We start from the raw sequence: 22,188 nt of genomic DNA, 5'->3' as shown, positions 1-22,188 counted from the left end.
ATATCTTCGGAGATGACCTCGGCTTCTCCGAGATTACCTCGGCTTAACTACCAGGGCACGTGGCACCTCGGCTGACACGTCGGCGTCACCATGCCACGTGTTGGTATTCAGAAAATATATCCCCACAACTGCCCCCTAGGTTCTATTACCTCGGCATTCTGAGGTGATGGAACCTATTCCGAAATTTTGTCACTTCTTTTCTGAGTAATGGCTCAAAAACTATTTAGCCAAGATTATCTACTTTCAGCCGACGTGCTCTCTTCGGAGAACAAGGCTTCGGTTGTACTCCCCCATGCGCATAAGCTGTCACGCATATCTAACTGTTTCTTTTACGTGTTTCGTCTTTATTGGAGCGTGTCAGTGACGCGCCTGAAGCTGTCTGTTCATTTCGTCTGCGCCGTCTGACGCGTGCGTTACCCTAGGCATAATGATTGCCCTAATTTTGCCGCCGTTTCACATTTTTGACAAAACTTTTCTTTTGCCTCTATCTTTTCTTCACTTTTTCATTCCGTCTTCTTGCTCTTTCTCCCTCTGAAAGCTCATTCTTCTTCGAATCTGCCATTGCTCCATTCTTTCTTCTGCAACTGCTTTTAATCCCTCATTCTTGCAAAAGCCCTCTTTGCTGTTGCAATCAATTTCTGGGTTCGGCGAGTACTGCCTCGGCTTCATTTGTCCTGGTAAGACCCTTTCCTTTAATTCTTTCATTCGTTTTATGTGCTTTTGTCTGTCTGTTGCCATTACTAATCTTGTTCGAGGTCTTGGTTTTATTTGTATCTTGAATTTGTGGCTATGCCTCGAACTTCTATGTTTTTTCATCATTCTCTTTGCCGCTGTTCTTGATTTATTTCTGTATCTCTATTGTTTCTGAGAACTATACCTCTGTTCTTGAATCTGAAACTTCGTCTTTGTTTTCTCTTTTTTGTGTCTGCCCCAGATTTGTGCCCTCGATTTTTATCTTCACACTTCATAGATTTGGGATTTGTCTGTAGAACCCTTAATCTTTAGGGAAACCTGAAAAACGCCCATTTCCTGAAACATATTCCTCTTAGTTTAAACCGATATAATGGGTATGTGGAGGCATAGGGTAAATACCCCAACAAAACTTGAATACTTTAGGCAAGAATTCTCTATCCCAGCCGACGTTCACCTTAAGCTGGCTGGGGATAATGATACCATCGTGCCTACAGACCATACAATGCCTTTTCCAATAGTTGCTTTTACCGAGTGTGGACTTCGGCTTCCACTTGATCCCCTTTTCGTCAAGTTCTCCATTTCTATAAACTGAACCCCATGCAACTTACTATCAATTCCTATAGGGTAATTAACGGTATTATTGCCTTAGCTAGGCAAGAAAACCTTAGAATCACCCTAGCCGACCTTCAATATTGTTATACCATGTGCCCTCTTGATCTGAAGGATAGGGGTTTTGTCTATTACCTTAAGCCGAGATCCACTCAGTACAAAATTATAGCCGACCTCCCAGACTCCAACAAGGGGGCTGGAGATGATTTTCTCATTGCTTCTGGAAATTGGGAATTTGGCCCAGATGAAGATGTCCACCTCTACCCTCTTCCTCGAACAATTACAGAGGGCAAGAGTAAGAGCCCTGAGTCAATACTTTAGTTGTTTTTATTTAAGACTTTAATACTTTGTGTTTCTGACGTCTGTTTCTTTGCAGATCTTCATCAGCCACCGAAAAACTTTCGTCAATCCTTCTTCCCAGGAACAGATCTGAAAACACTTATTGGCCTCCCAATCCATAAACGAAAAGCCCCAGTATTACTAAACTTCATCCCTACATACAAATCCACGTTACCCGACGTCCCAAGAAAAAGGAAGAAGAGTCTTTCTCCACCCACAGCCACAACCTTAACTGCTTCTACATCCCGAACAGATCAAGAGTCCACATCTGACCCAGCCGATCTTCCATCAACTTCAGCCCCCTACTTAATACCAATTCCTGAACGTAAACGCCGACGAAAGCTGGTAAAGACTGCCGAAATGGTTCGTCCAAGGCCTGTCGTCCAAGACCTTCTTGTCGATCTCCCAACTGACGCCGAAGCCGCACCAACGCAATCAATGCTCCCACCCAAACCAAAGAGAGTTAAAAAGGTTCAGCCTAAGGCCAAGGCTACAGATGCCGAGGCTAAGGATGCTTTGCCGATTTCGAAGCTAGCTGAAAGCAAAAAATCAGCCTCTACTTCAACAAAGAGATCTGCTGAGGGCCAACCCTCAGGGTCTACACAATCAAAGCGGCCAAGGTCATCGTCTGCGACGACCTCAGCTTCGAAGAAGCCCGACGTCCCCTGGGCCCCTGATCTATCCCTGGAGGATAGGCCTATTATGGCTAGTGAAAGTGCTGACGATATCAACGTTGCTGTCGCCCTTAGCACTGCTCTTCTTCTACCAAATGACTTGGAGCGAAATGCCAAGCTTAGTGAGTATGAAAATTACGCTCTTATGCTCCAACACTCTGCTCAAGTAAGTATTTCTGTTTGTACTTGTGATTTTTTCTTCCGTTCTTTACTGAGAGTACTGTCTCACATTTCTGTTCTTTTTGCAGGCCATTCAGCATGCCCACTCATTTTCCATGCAATCCTTTGAAAATCGTCAAAGGTTGGTTGATATGAAAAGGGAAGCATCTTCAATGAAGAGAGAGATACGGGCCCTTGAAGCAAAAATGAAAAAATTGGAGGATCAGGCCGAGGCTGCAACGAAGGTTCAAACTTTAGCTCTTGAGAAGGCCGAAGCTGCTGAGGCCGTTAGAAAGGTTGCTGAGGCCGAGAAGAGAGAGGCCGAGGTTCAGAAGGCCCAAGCGGAGAAAGAACTCCAGCAAGCTCTGGCCACTAAAGAGGCCGAAATCAAAGAGACCGACGTAAAGGCCTATGCTCAAGGTATGGCCGACGTCGCAGAAGACTACAAGCTTCAAGTCAGGCAGGCATGCAACAGGGGATTTTCCCTTGGTTGGATGTCCTTGATAAAAAAGCTTGATCTTCCTGCTGACTCGCCATTGCGCCAGGCCGACGCTATTCCTTTACCATTTCCTCCACCTCCTCCTGAAGGTGGATCAGAGTCTGAGGCCGAGGCCGTGGATGATGATGAAGAAAAAGATGATGGTGAGGCCTTGGTGAGAAAACCCAAGAATGCTGCCGAAGCCAAGTCCCCTCCTCCTGCTGAGCAGGTTATGGACTTAACTCAAGATGAGGGGGGTGATGATGCTGAGGAAGTGCCCAGGGAGTCTGTTCAAGGGTATCTATCATCTGACCTTCTTCTGACTGAAAGAAGTCTTGACACAACATTGGCAGAGATAGATGCCGAAATACAAGCGGAGAAAGTGGCCGAGGAGATTCCACCTGAATCGTCCGAGGTCCCCGTTCCTGCAGTGGCTGATACTAAAGAATCTTGAAAATGTTTTTTTTTTTTTTCCTTGTACTTTGTACTTCTTTACTTTCTGGGTAATGCAAAAACTCTTTCTTTTGGCCGACGTGGTTTCTTCAATATGTAACTGCAACAGTTCTTTCTCTGGATGTTTTGATCTTGTGATATTCTGTTGACTGCTTCTGCATAGTCTTGTACTTAGAAAAAAAAATCCTTTGCATGTTGCTTCCTTTGTGCAATCTTCTCGGGGTTATATACCTCGGGTTTAACCATAAAACTTTTACTTCGGCAAGATACTGTCCTGCAATCTTTTCATAAATTTCAACAAGTATAGAACATATATTTCGGAATGTAAACTTTTGCAAGCTCCTTCTTAAGTTTCAACAAGTTTTAGACGGTTATCTTAATCTTACCTACTTGTAAATTGCTACAAATTTCAACAAGTAATGAACAATATACTTAGCCTTTATTTTAACCTGTAACTTTCTGTGTACCTCAGCGGGTGATCGTATGTCGGCTTAACATAAACTTGTAAATTGCTACAAATTTCAACAAGTGTTAAGCATCTTCCCTTGGGTTTAAACAACCCACATATTGCTATGAGAACTTAAGCAATAACCTCGGCCTATCTTCAACTTGTAAATTGCTACAAATTTCAACAAGTGAAGATAAGGAATCAGCTTAATTCCAACTTGTAAATTGCTACAAATTTCAACAAGTGGATTAAGGAATAACATCGGCTTAACTTCAACTTGTAAATTGCTACAAATTTCAACAAGTGAAGATAAGGAATCAGCTTAATTCCAACTTGTAAATTGCTACAAATTTCAACAAGTGGATTAAGGAATAACATCGGCTTAACTTCAACTTGTAAATTGCTACAAATTTCAACAAGTGAAGATAAGGAATCAGCTTAATTCCAACTTGTAAATTGCTACAAATTTCAACAAGTGGATTAAGGAATAACATCGGCTTAGCTTTGCCTGAGTTTGATATGTCTTCAAAAACATCCATGCATAACTTTATCAATCGATCATGTTGAAAGGATTCTGAAAAGACTTTATTGATAATATCGGCCAAACAATGATGTTTATCTAATGATAGAAAAATTTCAAATTACAAGTATTCCAAGGTCTGGGCAATGCTTTGCCCTCATTGTCCTCAAGCCGATATGCTCCATTGCCTAATACTGAAGTGACTCTGTAGGGTCCTTCCCAGTTTGGGCCAAGCTTGCCTTCCTTGGGATCCTTCTTGTTCCCGACGACTTTTCTTAGGACTAGGTCGCCAACTTGAAAATCTCTTGGATTAACCTTCTTGTTGTAAGCTCTGGCAAGCTGTTGCTGGTATACTGCGAGCTGAATTGCAGCTTTCTCTCTTCGTTCTTCCAATAAATCCAGGTCTCGGGCTAAGAGTATGTCGTTGGTGCCATTCTCTACTCCCTGGGTTCTGATCCCTGGGATGCCGATCTCTAATGGGATGACTGCTTCTGTGCCATAGGCCATGGCAAATGGGGATTCTCCTGTTGATCTTCTCGGCGTAGTCCGATACGCCCAAAGTATGTTGGGCAATTCGTCCACCCACTTTCCTTTTGCTGCCTGCAGCCTCTTCTTTATTCCATCCAGGATTACTTTGTTGGATGCTTCTGCTTGCCCATTGCTTTGAGGAAAACTTGGTGTTGAGAAATAATTCTTGATCTTGAATTTTGCACAAAAGCTTTTGATGAGTTTGCTGTCGAACTGTGTCCCGTTGTCGGCAACAATTGCTCTTGGAATCCCAAATCTGGTGATTATGTTTCTCCAAATAAAATTCTTAACATCCACATCTCGGATTTTGGCAAGAGGTTCTGCCTCTATCCATTTTGTGAAGTAGTCTGTTGCTACCAGCAAGTATTTTCTTTGCCCAGTTGCTTGGGGAAGTTGTCCAACCAGATCCATGCCCCATTGGGCAAACGGCCAAGGGCTGGATACTGGGTTTAGGTCGGCAGCTGGTTGATGTATCAAAGGTGCAAACCTTTGACATTGTTCACACTTCTTTACATAGGCTTCGGCGTCCTTCTGCATGTAGGGCCACCAATACCCCTGGGTAATGGCCCTGTGGGCTAACGATCTGCCCCCTGCATGGCTTCCACAAATTCCTTCATGAATCTCGTAAAGGAAATCTTCAACCTGCAAAGGATGTACGCACCTTAAAAGTGGTCTAGTGAAGGACCTCCTGTAGAGATGGCCTTCCGCTGTTAGACTGAATCTGGCCGATTTCAGCCTAATTTTATGTGCTTCTTTATGGTCTTCTGGCAGCTTCCCCTCTTTTAGGAATGCAATGATTGCATCCATCCAACTTGGTCCAAGGCCCACACACATTGCTTCTTGTTCAATGCTCTGTTTATCTATGCTCGGGGCCGACATGTAGTCGATCATAATTGTCCTTGTTTTTCCAGTTTGAATTGAGCTGGCCAAGTTGGCTAACGCGTCGGCGTGGGTGTTGTCATCTCGGCTTACTTGGAGTAATCTGCAGTTCTGGAATAGGGCTGCCAGTCGGATGACTTCCTTTGCATATGCCGACATTCTTTCGTCTCTGGCTGCAAATTCTCCTGTTGACTGGTTAACAATCAATTGTGAATCACAAAAAACAATTACCTCGTCTGCCTCTGCTACTGCTGCTAGCTTTAGCCCTGCAATTAATGCTTCATATTCTGCTTCATTATTGGAGGCTTTGAACCCCAGACGGATGGACTGTTCTACAATTTCTCCATCTGGAGATATCAGCAGTACTCCTGCTCCTGCTCCCTGGCGGTTTGAACTTCCATCGACGAATAGTCTGAATGAATCGCCGATGTAGATGCTGCATGGTCTGAGCTTTTCTTTTTCTTGCTTTTTTGTCTTTGACTGGGATTCTTTTTGCTTGTCGGGGCAGTGTTCCTCTTGGCTCGACGGAGCCCGAGGTGTGATGGCTTCAGGTGTGAGTTCTGCGACGAAGTCGGCCAAAACTTGGCCCTTTATTGCTGTTCTTGGCCTAAATTCTAGGTCAAACTGGCCTAGTGTTACTGCCCATTTTGCTATTCTTCCTGTTAGGTCTCCTTGATGTAATAAGGACTTCAGTGGGTGCTCTGTTAGAACCACAATCTTGTGTGCCTGAAAGTAATGGCTCAATTTCTTTGAGGCCATTACCAAGGCTAGCATTAATTTTTCCAGTGGTAGGTACCTTGTTTCCGCGTTAGCCAGAGTCTTGCTTACATAATAGACAGCCTTCTGCTCCCCTTTTTCCTCTCGGATTAGCACTGCACTGACTGCGTGTTCAGAGACTGCTAAGTACAAAAACAATTCCTCCCCTGGGATTGGGTTAGAAAGGACCGGGGTTGTGGTCAAGTACTTTTTTAGGTCGGCTAAGGCAGCTTCACATTCTTCCGTCCACAGGAAGTCTGTGGCTTTTTTCACCAGGTTAAAAAAGGGTCTGCACTTGTCTGAGCTTCTGCTGATGAATCGGTTTAGGGCTGCGGCCCTTCCAGTGAGCACTTGAACTTGTTTTGCCGATGTTGGACTCTGTAGTTCCAGGATGGCCTTGATTTGGTCTGGGCTGGCTTCAATGCCCTTTCTTGTTACCAGATATCCTAGAAATTTACCTGACCCAACTCCGAAGGCGCACTTTGAGGCGTTAAGTCGGAGCCGATATCTTTTGAGTATGTCAAAGACCTCTTTTAGGTCGGCAAGATGACCTTTTGATTTTTTGGTCTTTACGACCATATCATCGATGTAAACTTCTACCATTTTGCCAATCAGGTGTTTAAACATCTTTGTCACTAACCTCTGATAGGTTGCTCCTGCGTTTTTCAGCCCAAAAGGCATTACCCTGTAACAGTACAGGCCTTTCGGGGTGATGAACGCGGTCTTCTCCTCGTCTGGTGGGTACATAGCAATCTGGTGGTACCCTCTATATGCATCTAGAAAGCTCATCCTTTCATGTCCCGAAGTGCCGTCTACCAGTTGGTCGATTTTGGGCAGGGGAAAGCTGTCTTTGGGGCAAGCTTTGTTGAGGCTGGTAAAGTCTACACAAACCCTCCACTTGCCATTCTTCTTTTTTATTACTACTGTGTTGGACAGCCACGTTGGGTACTGGACTTCTCGGATGGCCCTGGCTTCAAGGAGTCTGTCTACCTCTTCCTCGACTGCTTCGACGTGCATTAACGTCGGCCTTCTGGCTCGTTGAATCACTGGTTTTGCCGATCTGTCGACATTCAGACTGTGGCAAGTGACCTCGGGGTCAATGCCAGGCATTTCATAGGGTGTCCAGGCGAACGCCTCTATGTTTGCCCTTAAAAAATCTTCTAGTTCTTTTTCTTCTTCTCTAGCTAAGCCTGAGCCGAGAAGAAAAAATCGTTCTTCGTCGCCCTCCTGGACGAGGATTTTCTTTAGCACTTCTTCGCTCTTCTCGGCTGGTTCTTTCCCGACGTCTTCTAGGACTTCCATGTTTTCATCTTCAACTTCTGCTGTCTTTGGCTCCCGTATACTACAGGTGGACTTTATTGCTGCCATGGAGCAATTTTTGGCTTGTAGTTGATCCCCTCTGACTTCTTCAATCCCATGCTCTGTTGGGAACCGGAGTAGTTGATGCAACGTCGAGGGAACTGCCCCCATTGCATGCAACCACGGCCTTCCCAAGATGATGTTGTATGGTGAGCGTGTGTCAATTACCAGGAATTCCGTCCTGATCTTCTTAGTGCTGGCTTGTACTTCTAAGCTTGTTGCACCTAGTGGCCATGTCGGTGTTCCATTAAAGCCGACCATCGGGCCGCTTGATTGTTCTAGGTCATCGGGGTGAAGGCCTAGCTCTTTATAACATCTGACATACATGATGTCACAGGAGCTGCCTTGATCTATTAGGATGCGTTTTACTTGGCACTCCCCAACCTGGAGGGATACTACCAAGGCATCATTATGCGGATGTTGGACCAGTTCTAGGTCGGCTTCAGTAAAGGCTATCATCGGCCCTTGGTATTCTTCTGGCCGATGTCTCTTTTCCCCGACTTGATAGATATGCTGTAAATGCCTTACCCTCTGGGTTTCTCCTATGACTTCGTTTTCGTTGACCCTTGAGTGGATCACATTAACCACCCTCGGTTCTCCTGCTTGTGGTAGCTGTGCTGGGGGAGGGGGTGCCGCTGGTGCTTGAGGCAACCTTGCCTGTTCTTCCCTTGTTCTGGCCTCATCGACCAGGTCCCTCAGAAGGCCTTGTCTTACTAGGTCTTCCAAGTGTGCTTTTAAGGCTTTGCAACCTTGAGTTGGATGCCCTTCTTCATTGTGTTAGGCACAACGTCTACCAACGTTCCTTCCCATGAATTCCCCCGGTGCTCTTGCTGGAGCCCTGAAATAAGGTTGATTTCGAATCCGATCTAAGATTTTATGGATTGGGATCCGGAATACCGTTGTTACCGCCTGTTTATTTCTCAATTCTATTTCTTGTTTGGTCGGTCCATTGTTGACTCGGCCTCGCTTTGGCGAGATGCTTCCCTTTTCTTGTTTCACCTCCTTGTTTCCCGATGTATCTTCCTCGGCCCTGGCGTATTTCTCAATTCTTGCCATGAGTTCTTCCATGCTTTTTGGCAATGTTTTTGCCAAAGATTTCCGTAGTGGGCAGTCATCTTTCAGGCCGTTCTTGAAGGATACGACTGCTACTTCCTGGTTGCATTCAGGTATTCGGTTGAACACCTCGTAGTACCTCTTCGCATAGGCCCTGAGGCCTTCTTCTTTGGTGATTCGTAGAGCCATCAAAGCATCAACCCTCAGGGGTTGCAGCTTGTTGGTCACGAATCTGGCCACAAACATCTCGGCCAAGCCTTCCCATGTCTTTACGCTTCCCTTTGGTAACTTATGGAACCAATCAGATGCAATTTCCCCAAAGGATGAGGGGAATACTTTGCAGAGCAACGGCTCGTTCCCGCTATACAACGCCATTGAATTTAGGTATAGCCCAACATGAAAGTTTGGATCTGACTTACCATCATAGATTTGAAACCTCGGCATACTGAATCTTTTGGGCGGTTCGAATTTGTCCAGTTCCACCGAGAAGGCTGTCCTCGGTTTCACTGGGGAATTTACCTCGGCTTCTGCATTCTGCTGCCTCCTCTTGAGGTAGTCCCTTAAGTCTTCTTTGCTCCTCCTTGGAGCTCGGCTGTCTTTGTATTTTAGTCTTTTTGGTACACTGCTTTCGGCCTCGTGGTGGGGTCGTTTGGATCTTTCTTCATGGGTTGTGTCAAAATGGAGTACTTGCCCCTGAACATGTCGATGTTCTTTGGGGTCTGGATTCTTCATGTGGTGTGTCCTTCGGGACTCTTCTTGCCTCGGGTTTTCCCGTCCGACTTCCCTGGAAGGCCGGTGAGAATGCCTTCCGCTTCTGGTATGCTGAGGGACCTCGGGGATTGTTTTCTTCCCTCCTTCTGAGTGTTGTTCGCCGGCATCGGCGTATCTTGCAGCGGGTATGGTGGCTGCATAACATTATTCTGCATCATGAAGTTGACGACTGACTGGAGGTCCGCCAACTTGTTTGCTAGTTCTTTTACTTCCTCATCCCTCCGTAGGCACCTGTTCCTCCATACTTGGAGGTTATCTTCATTGTAGTATTTTCCTTGGTTTGCTCTTTTTGACGTGTCGTCTTCTGAGATGACGTCGTTCTCTCTGTGGCCCTGGTCACGGGCTTCTGCATTGTGGTTATCTCCTTCGATGTCCAGGTCAATTGGTCTGCCACTCCCAGTGGGAGCGTCATCCCCGATATTTTCCTGCTGTCCGTTACTGGCCATCTATTCTTCCTTCGTTCCCACAGACGGCGCCAAATTGTGTGGGTGAAAATATGACCACACTGCCCGTTTAGTGATCAGCTGGAGAGCACAAGCAGAATAGATGGCTTAAGCAACCTGAAACAGAAAGAAAAAAGCTCCGGCGGTGGTTCTTCCACCCGGGGGCACTCCGACGATCAAGTCAGTATATCTCTCAAAGATAATCAAGTACTAAATTGAATACTCAAAGTATGAATTGCATACCTTAGACCCATCTCTTTTATAATATACTCAATCCAAGTCCCACTAGAAGTATGACTTCTATGAATTCTAATTCACTGTTTACTCTGGACTCTTTTAAGTGATAAAGATAACTCCTTGAGAGTTTTTATCCTTATCTTGATTCAGTCCCCTTTGTGCCTTAGGACTCTTGCCCCTTATCTCGGATTCCGATATCTTCGGAGATGACCTCGGCTTCTCCGAGATTACCTCGGCTTAACTACCAGGGCACGTGGCACCTCGGCTGACACGTCGGCGTCACCATGCCACGTGTTGGTATTCAGAAAATATATCCCCACATTACTCAAATTTATTTTATGTTTGCATAATACTAAATTTAAATTTTGCCAAAAAATCTTTAGTAGATAATATTGATACTTTTTTATTAAATATTTCATATATTTTATTATTGTTTCATTTATTAAAAATATCACATAATAATTCATTTATTAATTTTGGAACCGAGAATCACCACCTCGTAATGTTCGAGAGATGTCTCAAGCGTCATCTCTTTCTGTCAACTTTATTTATTATATATATTTTTATTTTTTTTTATGGGGGTTATTAGCTCATATTTACGTGGACAGACAATACTTTGTACAACAATGATTCATCCCACTAAAAATATCACCACTAATAGCACTAATACATTAAAAAAGTAAAAAAAAATAAAATAAAATACAACTCCAAGACTAAAACATCACATCAGTAATGACGGGACCCACTACCACCTAATTAGTGGGAGCACTAATTAGTGCTCCCAAGCATTTTTCTACTTCGTATGAGACAATTACAGAGTGTGATAAAAAAAATCCAGCTCCTGCATCGGGGAAGCTTGACGGTCTCTCGTTACCAATGTGAGGTCAAACTCATCTTGCACTAACCTAAATTATAAATATATTTTTTTGATATTTATTTAAAATATAAATTATTTTTATAATTTAAAAAATTATAAATATTTTTTTATTAAAAAAATTTATTTAATAAAATTAATTAAAAAATAAAATTCATAATTGTTCTCTTATACAATAATAAAATTACTTAAATTATTAATTAAAATATATTTTTAGTATCATTAAAAATTGTTAATTGATTTGATAATTTATTAATAAAATGAACGATTTGTTATGAAATTATAAACTTTAAGGGGTGGAATGTAATTTTCAAAACCATAAAGATAATTCGTATTTTAATCAAATCTCAAAGGGTGTATTTGTAATTTATCCTTTGCATTATGTAAAAGGTGTTTGAAAGCTATTCAACATTTAAAATTAAATTTATTAAATAATAATTAATTAAGTTTGTTGAATAATTAATATTATTAAAAGAATAAATATCTTTTAAAATGTAAGTTAAAATTTGGAAAAAAAATTAGTGGTTTTGAATGATTTAAATAAGTGCACTTTTTAACTTTTTATGAAATATGGGTTAGGTATATGAGTTAAGTTTGAAATGATATGGTAGATAGATGATATGACTTAAATAAGATGATATGATTTAAATAGGATAGTGACTTTTTGATTTTTTGATTTTTTTAAGTTATGACAAATAAGGCCTTATGAAATTTACTTAATTATAATTGAATTTATAAATATTAAACATAATTATCAATATATACTATTATAAACTCACCATCATTCCCACCGCCGCTACCACTACCGCCGTCATGCTACCGCCGCCGCTACTATCACCACATTTATCACCATGGTTATTGTCATCATCATTTACTAACATACCATCGCTATTGTCACAACCACTACCACCACCACAACCACTACCATTAATGCTACCGTTACCAACATGCCACCGCCACCGTCGCCACCACCGTATCATCACCACCACCACTACCACCACCATTATAAATATAAAAATTAAAGGAAAAATTAGTCTGAGTGTCCCTCTTCTATTTTTAGTAATGGAAGAGATCCACAATATTATTTTATAATGTCTAAGGTAGGTGTGCAACTAGGGCGGGCTCAACCCGAGCAACCCGAACCTAGCTCGATTTTTTTTAGGGCTTAGACAAGATATTTTGAAATTCGGTACGGGCTTGGACAAATATTCAGAAGTTTGAATTAAATTTGAACGGGCTTGGGCAAAGATATCAAACAACCCGAGCAACCCGAATCCCGAATTATACATATACTAGTGTATGTCCGTGCCTGAAGGCACGGTGTAAATAATGTTGGGATTAAGATGCAGTTATCATTTCTACGTATAATGTCAATTAATTAATTAATTTAATGCATCCTCAACATTTAATTAATCCTGGGAAATATGAATATATTAGAAACATTGTATTCTGCCACCACACATAAGTCAATCTTGTTTGAATAAAAATTTAGGTATCATTAAATTTTAGAAAAAATTACCACCACAAATTTTAGGTATCATTAAAATTTAGAAAAAATTACCAAAAATAAAAAATAAAACTTAGAATTTAATACTTATAAAAAATAAACTATTGAGTTTTTAATTTTAGAAATTTAAATATTAAATTTATGATTTATTTTTAATCTAAACTATTTGCATGTTTTCAATCTGAACAATCTGAGATCTTTTACGTATTTTACTAAATAATAAATAAACACCATTAACAATCCAAGTAATTTGTCGGTAGAAAAAAGTAGCCATCAGTCTTTTGCAAGGTCTGTCTTTCACATATTTTTTTGCATTCTTATTGAAAAAAAAATATATATATCAACACATTTTGCATTCCTATTGAAAAAAATATATATATCAACACAATTTGAATAGCACATAAAATAAATAAAAATATGATAGTGGCCAAGCATTTGAATGCACAGCACAATTAAGAAAACCGACTACTATCTCTTTCCTTACTCTGTTTCTTTTCAATTTCTTCACCATGTCTTTAACAAATGAAGAAATAGTCCATGAATTATGAATGAAAATTTAAATTGGGTTATAGAAATAAAAAAATAAAAAATAAAACAAAAATAATGACCGTGAGAGACATACGGGTTGAAGAAAAAATAAATAAAAAAGAAAATGTTGAGACCCAAACCAATGTCAACAGCCCCACAAACCAATGTCAAGACCCTCGCCTGACAACACAAATACAAACCCAAATCTTAGAAACACAAACCCAAATTGATGTCTTTTTTGCTTTGATTGAAAAGAAATAGAATGATTTTCAATGCTCTGTTCCAATGCTTTGTGTCTCTTAAGCTTTCTTTCCAACTTTTTTAGTGGTTCCATTGATTGCAAACCTAATCACACAAACCCAAACAGAAATCTTAGAAACACAAACACAAACCGAAACCGAAATCGTAAAAAAACAACCTAATCAACAAAAAAATAAAAAATAAATAAATAACACAAATCCAACACAATGAAACATTGAAAATCATTTGAAAAATCACTTAAGAATGTGTTAAAAACCATTTGAAAACCATTTCATGAGAATCAATTATTATTTCAGACCTAAGGATCAGATTGTATACCATACCACAAAATGAGTCCCAAAAAAAAAAAAAAAAAAAAACTACTCTTTCAACCCACCTAAATATTTCAATAAAGTTGCTCTACTAATTTTTTAGCAACTTCACATCTCCTTTCATTCTTACCTTCGTAACACAAATACAAAGTTGCTCACCAATTTGGAAACACAAACACCAATCCAAATCATACCCAAGCACGTACCTAATCCTATATGTTCATCAACAACATAATCACCAAATCCTATCTGTTCATCATCATAGAAAAAACATCAAAAAATTAAAAACGAAATAGATTTGTATGTGCCTCTTCCAAGTACTTCTTCAACCTCTTTGCTACACTCTTCAACATCTTCATCATGATCATCAATTTGGACAAATCAGAGCCTTTTATATGTACAAATTTTAGCTACAAATATTTACTTTGCATAGATCAAGTCTTATACATATATCTTATCTATTTCATCATCATTCTACATCATCATCATTCACCATCAACAACAACAACAATACGCGTTCACAACACCAACAACAATTAAAAGTTAATCAGCAAGAAGAACACAGATCCAATCCTAAAATCAACAACAACAACAATATGCACTCACAACACCCCAGATCATCACAACACCAACAACAATTAAAAATTAATCTGCAAGAACACAGATCCAATCCTAAAATCACTGCACATACTTCAACCGTTAGATATTGATTAGGAATCATCTCAGCCATTCAAATGAAATGTAAAATTAAAAATAAATTTAAAAAAAAAACCGTTCTCCCGTATTCAAAAGGATAAAATAAAAAATAAAAAAATCTCAGTCATTCAAACGAAATGTAAAATTAAAAATAAAAAACGAATCGTTCTCCCTTATTCAAAAAATATAAAATTAAACAAATAAATAAATAAAATCATAGATGGGTTTAGATGATTTACTGTCTTTGGGTCGATGAAAATCCACATAGAACTTCTCCACCTTATAGTCACTCATCATCCTATTTCACAACAATCAAAACACAACAATTAAAATAATAATAGTAATAATAAATTAAATGGAAGAAAAAAAATGGGCAACCATTCAAATGACATGTAAAATTTAAAAATTAAAAATAAAACAGATTTGTATGTGCCTTTTCCAAGTACTTATTCGACCTCTTTGCCACACTCTTCGACCTCTTCATCATGATCATCAATTTGGACAGATCAGAGCCTTTTATATGTACAAATTTTAGCTACAAAAATTTACTTTGCACAGATCAAGTCTTATACATGTATCTTATCTATTTCATCATCATTCATCATCAACAACAACAATATGCACTCACAACACCCAGATCATCACAACACCAACAATAATTAAAAATTAATCAGCAAGAAGAACACAAATCCAATCCTAAAATCAACAACAACAATATGCACTCACAATACCCAAATCATCACAACACCAACAACAATTAAAAATTAATCTGCAAGAAGAACACAGATCCAATCCTAAAATCATTGCACATACTTCAACCGTTAGATATTGATTAGGAATCATCTCAGCCATTCAAATGAAATGTAAAATTAAAAAAAAGTTCTCCGGTATTCAAAAAATATAAAATAAAAAAAAAAATCTCAGTCATTCAAACGAAATGTAAAATTAAAAATAAAAAAAGAATCGTTCTCCCTTATTCAAAAAATATATAATTAAATAAATAAATAAAATCAGAGATGGGTATTGATGATTTACTGTCTTTGGGTCGATGAAAATCCACATAGAACTTCTCCGCCTTATAGTCACTCATCATCCTATTTCACAACAATCAAAACACAACAATTAAAATAATAATAATAATAAATTAAACGGAAGAAAAAAAAGGGCAACCATTCAAATGAAATGTAAAATTTAAAAATTAAAAATAAAACAGATTGGTATGTGCCTCTGCCAAGTACTTCTTCGACCTCTTTGCCACACTCTTCGACCTCTTCATCATGATCATCAATTTGGACAAATCAAAGCTTTTATATGTACAAATTTTACCTACAAAAATTTACTTTGCCCAAATCAAGTCTTATACATGTATCTTATTTATTTCATCATCAACAACAACAATATGCACTCACAATACCGAGATCGTCACAACACCAACAACAATTAAAAATTAAAGAAGAACACAGATCCAATCCTAAAATCACTGCACATACTTCAACCGTTAGATATTAATTAGGAATCATCTCAGCAATTCAAATGAAATGTAAAATTAAAAATAAATAAAAAAATCGTTCTCCTGTATTCAAAAAATATAAAATAAAAAATAAAAAAATCTCAGCCATTCAAACGAAATGTAAAATTAAAAATAAAAAAAGAATCATTCTCCCTTATTTAAAAAATATAAAATTAAATAAGTAAATAAATAAAATCAGAGATGGGTATAGATAATTTACTGTTTGGGTCAATGAAAATCCACATAGAACTTCTCCATCTTATAGTCACTCATCATCCTATTTTACAACAATCAAAACCTAACAATTAAAATAATAATAATAATAATAATAATAAATTAAATGGAAGAAAAAATGGGTAGCCATTCAAACAAAATGTAAAATTTAAAAATAAATAAATAAAAACTGTTCTCCCTTATTCAAAAAATATATAATAAAAAATAAAAATCAGAGATGGGTATACATGATTTACTGTTTGGGTCAATGAAAATTCACATAGAACTTCTCCACCTTATAGTCACTCATCCTATTTCACAACAATCAAAACCCAACAACAACAACAACAACAACAACAATAATAATAATAATAATAATAATAATAATAATAATAATAATAATAAAAAAATTAAATGGAAGAAAAAATGGGCAGCCATTCAAATGAAATGTAAAATTTAAAATAAATAAATAAATAAAAATTGTTCTCCCTTATTCAAAAAATATATAATAAAAAATAAAAAATAAACATTAGAGATGGGTATAGATAATTTACTGTCTTTGGGTCCATGAAAATCCACATAAAACTCTTGCATACCATCATTGATCGTCTCCACTTTATAGTCACTCACCATCCTATTTCACAACAATCAAAACTCAACAATTCAAAAAAAACATAATAATAAATTAAATGGAAGAAAAAAAAATTAGAGATTTACAATTTCTCTGAGTTTGCTTTGGGAAGGCATGGTGCTGATCGGGTCAGTTCTTCAAGTAATCCGGATTTATACATTCCCCCTAAAATTATGACGCTTGTAAAACAATATTTAAAAACTATGCTTAGCCAAAACAATAATTAATAAAATGAACAGGTATGCATTTCAAGTTGTAGGCATTTTTTACTCAAACCTCAAAAACAGGTTCTAATTAGAAACACAAAGACTTCTCAAGGAGGCTCTTGGAACATTAGATGGACATTAGCATCTGTGAATAATATATGCATATGTTGATGACTGCAACTCCCAAATTCACATAGATGTTACTACTCATGCTGTAAGTTTATTATTGGTTGAAAGCTCTGGATTTAGGATACATTGGAGTTGTAGTTTGGCAAATGACACGCAAAATTAGTGGTGACAATTTCATTTGTAATTCTCAATATTTGCAGAGCTTGTTATGAGCAACTTTAGCCAGACCTCTAATCCTCTACATGGTAAGTGGGATATATACTGCTTAATTCATCTACATTAGTTCTATTGTTTATGTTATCTATCATACACCAAAAGTGTGAGAGGTTTTCTGTAAAGAGCTGAAAGACTCAAGTAGCAAACTATTATCAATCCAATGGAAAAAGGGTTTTTCTAGTTTCTACATTATAAAAAATAAAAAAATAAAAAATAAAAAAAATAAAAAAACACCATTTATATCAAATTAGATCTAATTTGTCTCAGAACCTTGAAGCCACTTAAAAAAAAAAAAAAAAAAAGTGATGCCCATTAACAGAATTTAGAGAAAATGCAAAGAAACTGAAATTGAATCAAATAATTCAAAGAAAATGCAAAGAACTCGTTAAATATCCACAATCAACACAATTCAAAGTAGTGGGAAAAGGGAATGAATACCTTGGAAGAAGGCACAAAGACAGACCCAAAAATTTCAGAAGATGATGAAGATTAACTTGCAAGCCGAGTTCGAGATGCAAAAATCGAGGACTGGAGAACTGGAGAGCAGCATCGGACAAAAACAGATCGATTATCATAACCTTGAAGCCACTAAAACAAAAATCGGATGGCCATTAACAGAATTCAGAGCTTGTTATGTATACAACTAACCAATGATGAACTTGGAATGTGTCCTATGCATTCATAAACACTAGAATGTAGCCCATGCATTAATAGAGAGAGAAGACCAGCTGACCTAATACTAAATAAACTATTAAGTGGCTTGTATAAGGACATGGAAATGAACTCAAAAAAAATAGCAAAAAATGTTGAAAAAGACTTCTTGACCTCCACCTTCTCTTGAATATTCTCTTTTAATTTATTAAGCAAATTTCTTTGTTCACTGATACATTGATGTTAAATTGTTTATAGAAGCTCTGTAAATGGCTTGTTCAATTGCTTATGGCTCTTGACAACTTACATGTGAATCATATTCTTCATCGAGATGTTAAGGTAAGTTGCATTTATCTGCATACCTAAGGATTTATGAATTATTTATAAATCAAAACAAAACACAATTCCAGAGGTCTCTCTCTCTCTCCAACATTTTCTCTCTATTTTGAAACTGTCATTTCCTAATGTATACCCTTCAAAATCAATCAAACAGTAAGTCATTGAAAAAGAAAAGTCTCCTTTAAAAAAAATCATCTCTTCTATCATTACAATCTGTTTCTCCTTAAATTTTCATTGCAAAATCAATAAAACATTGTGATCCATTGACAAACTCTCTCTCACCTTTTTTCTCTATCTATAATTACATTTTGATATTAACAAAACAGAACACATATTTTGAAACTGTCATTTCCTAATGTATACCCTTCAAAATCAATCAAATAGTAAGTCATTGAAAAAGACAACTGTCCTTTAAAAAAATCATCTCTTCTATCATTTCATTGCAAAATCAATAAAACATTGTGATCCATTGACAAAACAGAACACATGAAGCATTTGACCCCCTTGGGGTCATTCAGTATACCCTCATTACCAAAAAGAAATGACAATCTTTGACTTAAAAAACCCTCCTTTCTATTTACATTACATTAACAAAACAATTCACACCTTAATCAAATGTACAAAACAGGAAAAACAGAGAGTAAGCCACTGAAGCATTCAAAATAAATAAAAGAAGGCACGGTATAGTAGATTAAATAAAATGAACCTGAGAGGTTAAATTGGGAAAAGGTAGAGTAGCGTAACACAATGCCAAATGGCAGAGTCGCACTTCTAAGATTTGTGACGACCATCGATTCTCCCCAAAGTGTAACTGATGATCTCTTGGTTGAGTCAAATTTAAACAACCATAAAAGATGCTTGTTACATCCCAAGTAATACATGACAAACAAACCCAACCAAAAACAAATAAAGCCATCAGCCATACAACAGCCAAGTTTGAAGGAGGAGAGGAGAGAATACTGAAATTACCTTGCGAGTGCAAGTTCGACTGAATACAACAGCAACCTAAGGAAATTGAAAAACAGAAACCAAACAGAAATACTTGCAAGTTCCAAGATCTACTGGTCAGTTATCACATCAATTTCAATCTACAGTATGTTTTTGCAACTTTTAAAACCCTAGGCACAAAAGCTTAATTTAAAATTTCATGGATAGCATTGAAAAATTCTCTCTCTCTCTCTCTCTCTCTCTCTCTCTCTCTCTGTCTTTAAGGAATGGGATTGTATACGTGAAATTGAGGAATTAAGAAGAGTTTACAATTCATGGCATAACTAATAAAATTAAAAGAAGGTACAAAATTTGATATGAGCAAAGAGTAAAACAGCTAATTGAGGGATTAAACAGTCTGAGAGTAATAAAAAATGTTCGATTTTTATTTTTTAATACCTTTGTTAGTTGGATCGCTTGATTTCTTTTCAGCAACAAGACCTGAATCCTCTGTTGCAAACCCAAAACAGTTAATTGATTGCAGAGATAGTTTTATAAAATATGATAGAGAGAGAGAGAGAGAGAGAGAGAGAGAGAGGTGTTTTAATTTCTGGTATGGCAAGGGTTTTGGAGAGAGAGAGCTTCTCTCGTCTGGGATTGGGACCAGACTTTTCTCAGATGGTGTGGCCATCGAATTAGCTTCCGATTCACCTTTCATCGGCCACTTGGGACTCTGCTGCTGCTGCTCTCTCTTTCGCCTTTCGTTGAGGAAGAAGAGAGTGGGTGGGATCGTTCTGTTAAAGTAGAAGAACAGAGAGTGGGAGAGAGGTAAAGAGGGAAGGTAGGACAGTCGCGGAGTTGGATCAATGGCGACGATGATGATGAGCAGCGGTGGTGGTGGTGAGCGGGAACAGCGGATCGATGGTGGTGTTTGGTGAAGGATGGAGAAGGGTAAATGTAACAACAAGAGATCAAGCAGAGTAGGGGGAAGAGAGAAGAGAGCGTGAGAGAGAAACGTATAGAGAGGGAGTTGAAGAGATGTGTTTAAACAGACGTGGGGGAGAGAGAGAAGAGAGTGTTTGGGTGGGAATCAAACACATCTCAACCACTGATATTTATTAGAATGGATCTAAACCCTTGATTCAAAATGTATCTCTCATACATTTTAACACATTTTTAAAAAGCCTCTTGCCTTATTATATAGATATAGATATAGATATATAGAAATATTAAATATATATATATATATATAAATTATCAGCCATTATATGATATTAAAGTAATTTAGATTATTAAATCATATTGAATATATATTATATATACAAATAGCATATAATCTTTTTTTTTTTCACTCATAAATTGTAAAGATTACTATAGAGGCATCTCTCTTACATTATATAAATTATTTGTTTTGATGGTATTAATGATTTTCTATTAAAAAAAATTGTAAATAGAGTTAAAGTTTAATAATTTAATAATGTAGCTTTAAAAAAAAAAATTGAAATTGATTTACAATTCGGGCAACTCGTGCAATTTGGGTTTAACTCGAGTCGGGCTTGGATAGGCAACCTCGGGTTATAATTCGGGCTTGGACAGGCCTGGGCAGATCTCAGTACAACTTGGGCTGGGCTTGGACAATCTCCTAACCCGATCGAACCCGCTCGAGTTGCACCCCTAGTCTAAGGTCCCTCAACTCCCACACTCATATATCACAGAGAAATTTATTTTTTTGTTCTAGGGTTTTGATCAATCACAACCATGGGAGGGAACGGAGCCATGAGAGCGGCAGGGAAGATGGCCAGAATCATTGTCGTGAACGGCAATCTTCGCGGCGTCCCGTCGGTATCTTCAGCGGAACATTAGGTCACCTCAGCCACTCACAGAGCCATTCATCCTATCTCATCTATCGTTGCTTCTTCCAAAGAGGTGAATCGGAACATCTTGACAGCTTCGCAGAGGCCATGTTGGGAGCTCGATGACTGGGAGTTAAAAGTTCTGTTGAATCTAAAAATATGTTAACGAAGCATATATTCTAATCTAAATAAATTATTGAGGCCTCCCTTGCTTACTGTTGAGCTTTATTTGATTCAGTTACATTATTTAGGTCGTGTGTACTGAAGGACCTAATAGAATTCAAGAATTGATTGCTATGGGTGCATCATTTGATCATGGGAAAGATGGAAACTTGCATCTTGCAAGAGAAGGGGGTCACTCACATCACATAATAGTTCATGCTGCTAATATGACTGGGAGAAAAATTGAGAAGGCACTTTTGGAAGCAGTTGTCAATGATCCTAATATATTTATGTTTCAACACCATTTTGCAATCAATTTGCTGACTTCTCAGGCTTGCTTTGTAATGTGCTTCCTCTTGTTTGAATATGCTATATTGTTGATATTGATTTCATTGTTTGAATATGCTATATTGTTGACATTGATTCAAAATTTCTACAATTGTTTGGAAAATTTCTATCATTTTCTCTGAATGAATTCAATAAATTTCTGTTGTACTCATCTGCATATTTTCTAGGATATATCTGTCCTTATCTAATTCTAATGGAGAGTGGAAAGTATAAGGAAGGCTAGTGAAAAAAATTTCTCTGGAGAGAAGGGAAATTCTCTGGAAAGAAGGAAATACAAGAAAAATTTACAGTGGGAAGTTTAGGGAAGGTTATAGAAATTTAATTTGGACCAATTTTCTTTGTGGAGTCGAATTTCTATCAATTGTTTGGGAAATTTCTATCATTTTCGCTGAATGAATTCAATAAATTTTTGTTGTACTCATTTGCA

General features: G+C 37.9%; 1 protein-coding gene across 1 annotated transcript; it reads left to right on the top strand.

Annotated features, from left to right (window-relative positions):
- The first annotated feature begins 1,818 nt into the window (after positions 1-1,818).
- Positions 1,819-21,883, top strand: LOC145803797 (uncharacterized). Its single transcript, XM_082897147.1, has 4 exons — positions 1,819-2,481; positions 2,564-2,938; positions 18,391-18,471; positions 21,503-21,883. The coding sequence occupies exons 1-4, from the start codon at positions 2,002-2,004 to the stop codon at positions 21,881-21,883; spliced, it is 1,317 nt and encodes a 438-aa protein (XP_082753273.1). The 5' UTR covers positions 1,819-2,001.
- Positions 21,884-22,188: the final 305 nt, after the last annotated feature.

This window comes from Camellia sinensis, chromosome 12 (genome assembly GCF_055761805.1).
Source record: "Camellia sinensis isolate YWXY chromosome 12, ASM5576180v1, whole genome shotgun sequence".
NCBI lineage: Eukaryota > Viridiplantae > Streptophyta > Magnoliopsida > Ericales > Theaceae > Camellia > Camellia sinensis.
The sequence above is the reverse complement of the archived record's forward strand: the minus strand, read 5'-3'. Positions and strand labels throughout refer to the sequence as shown.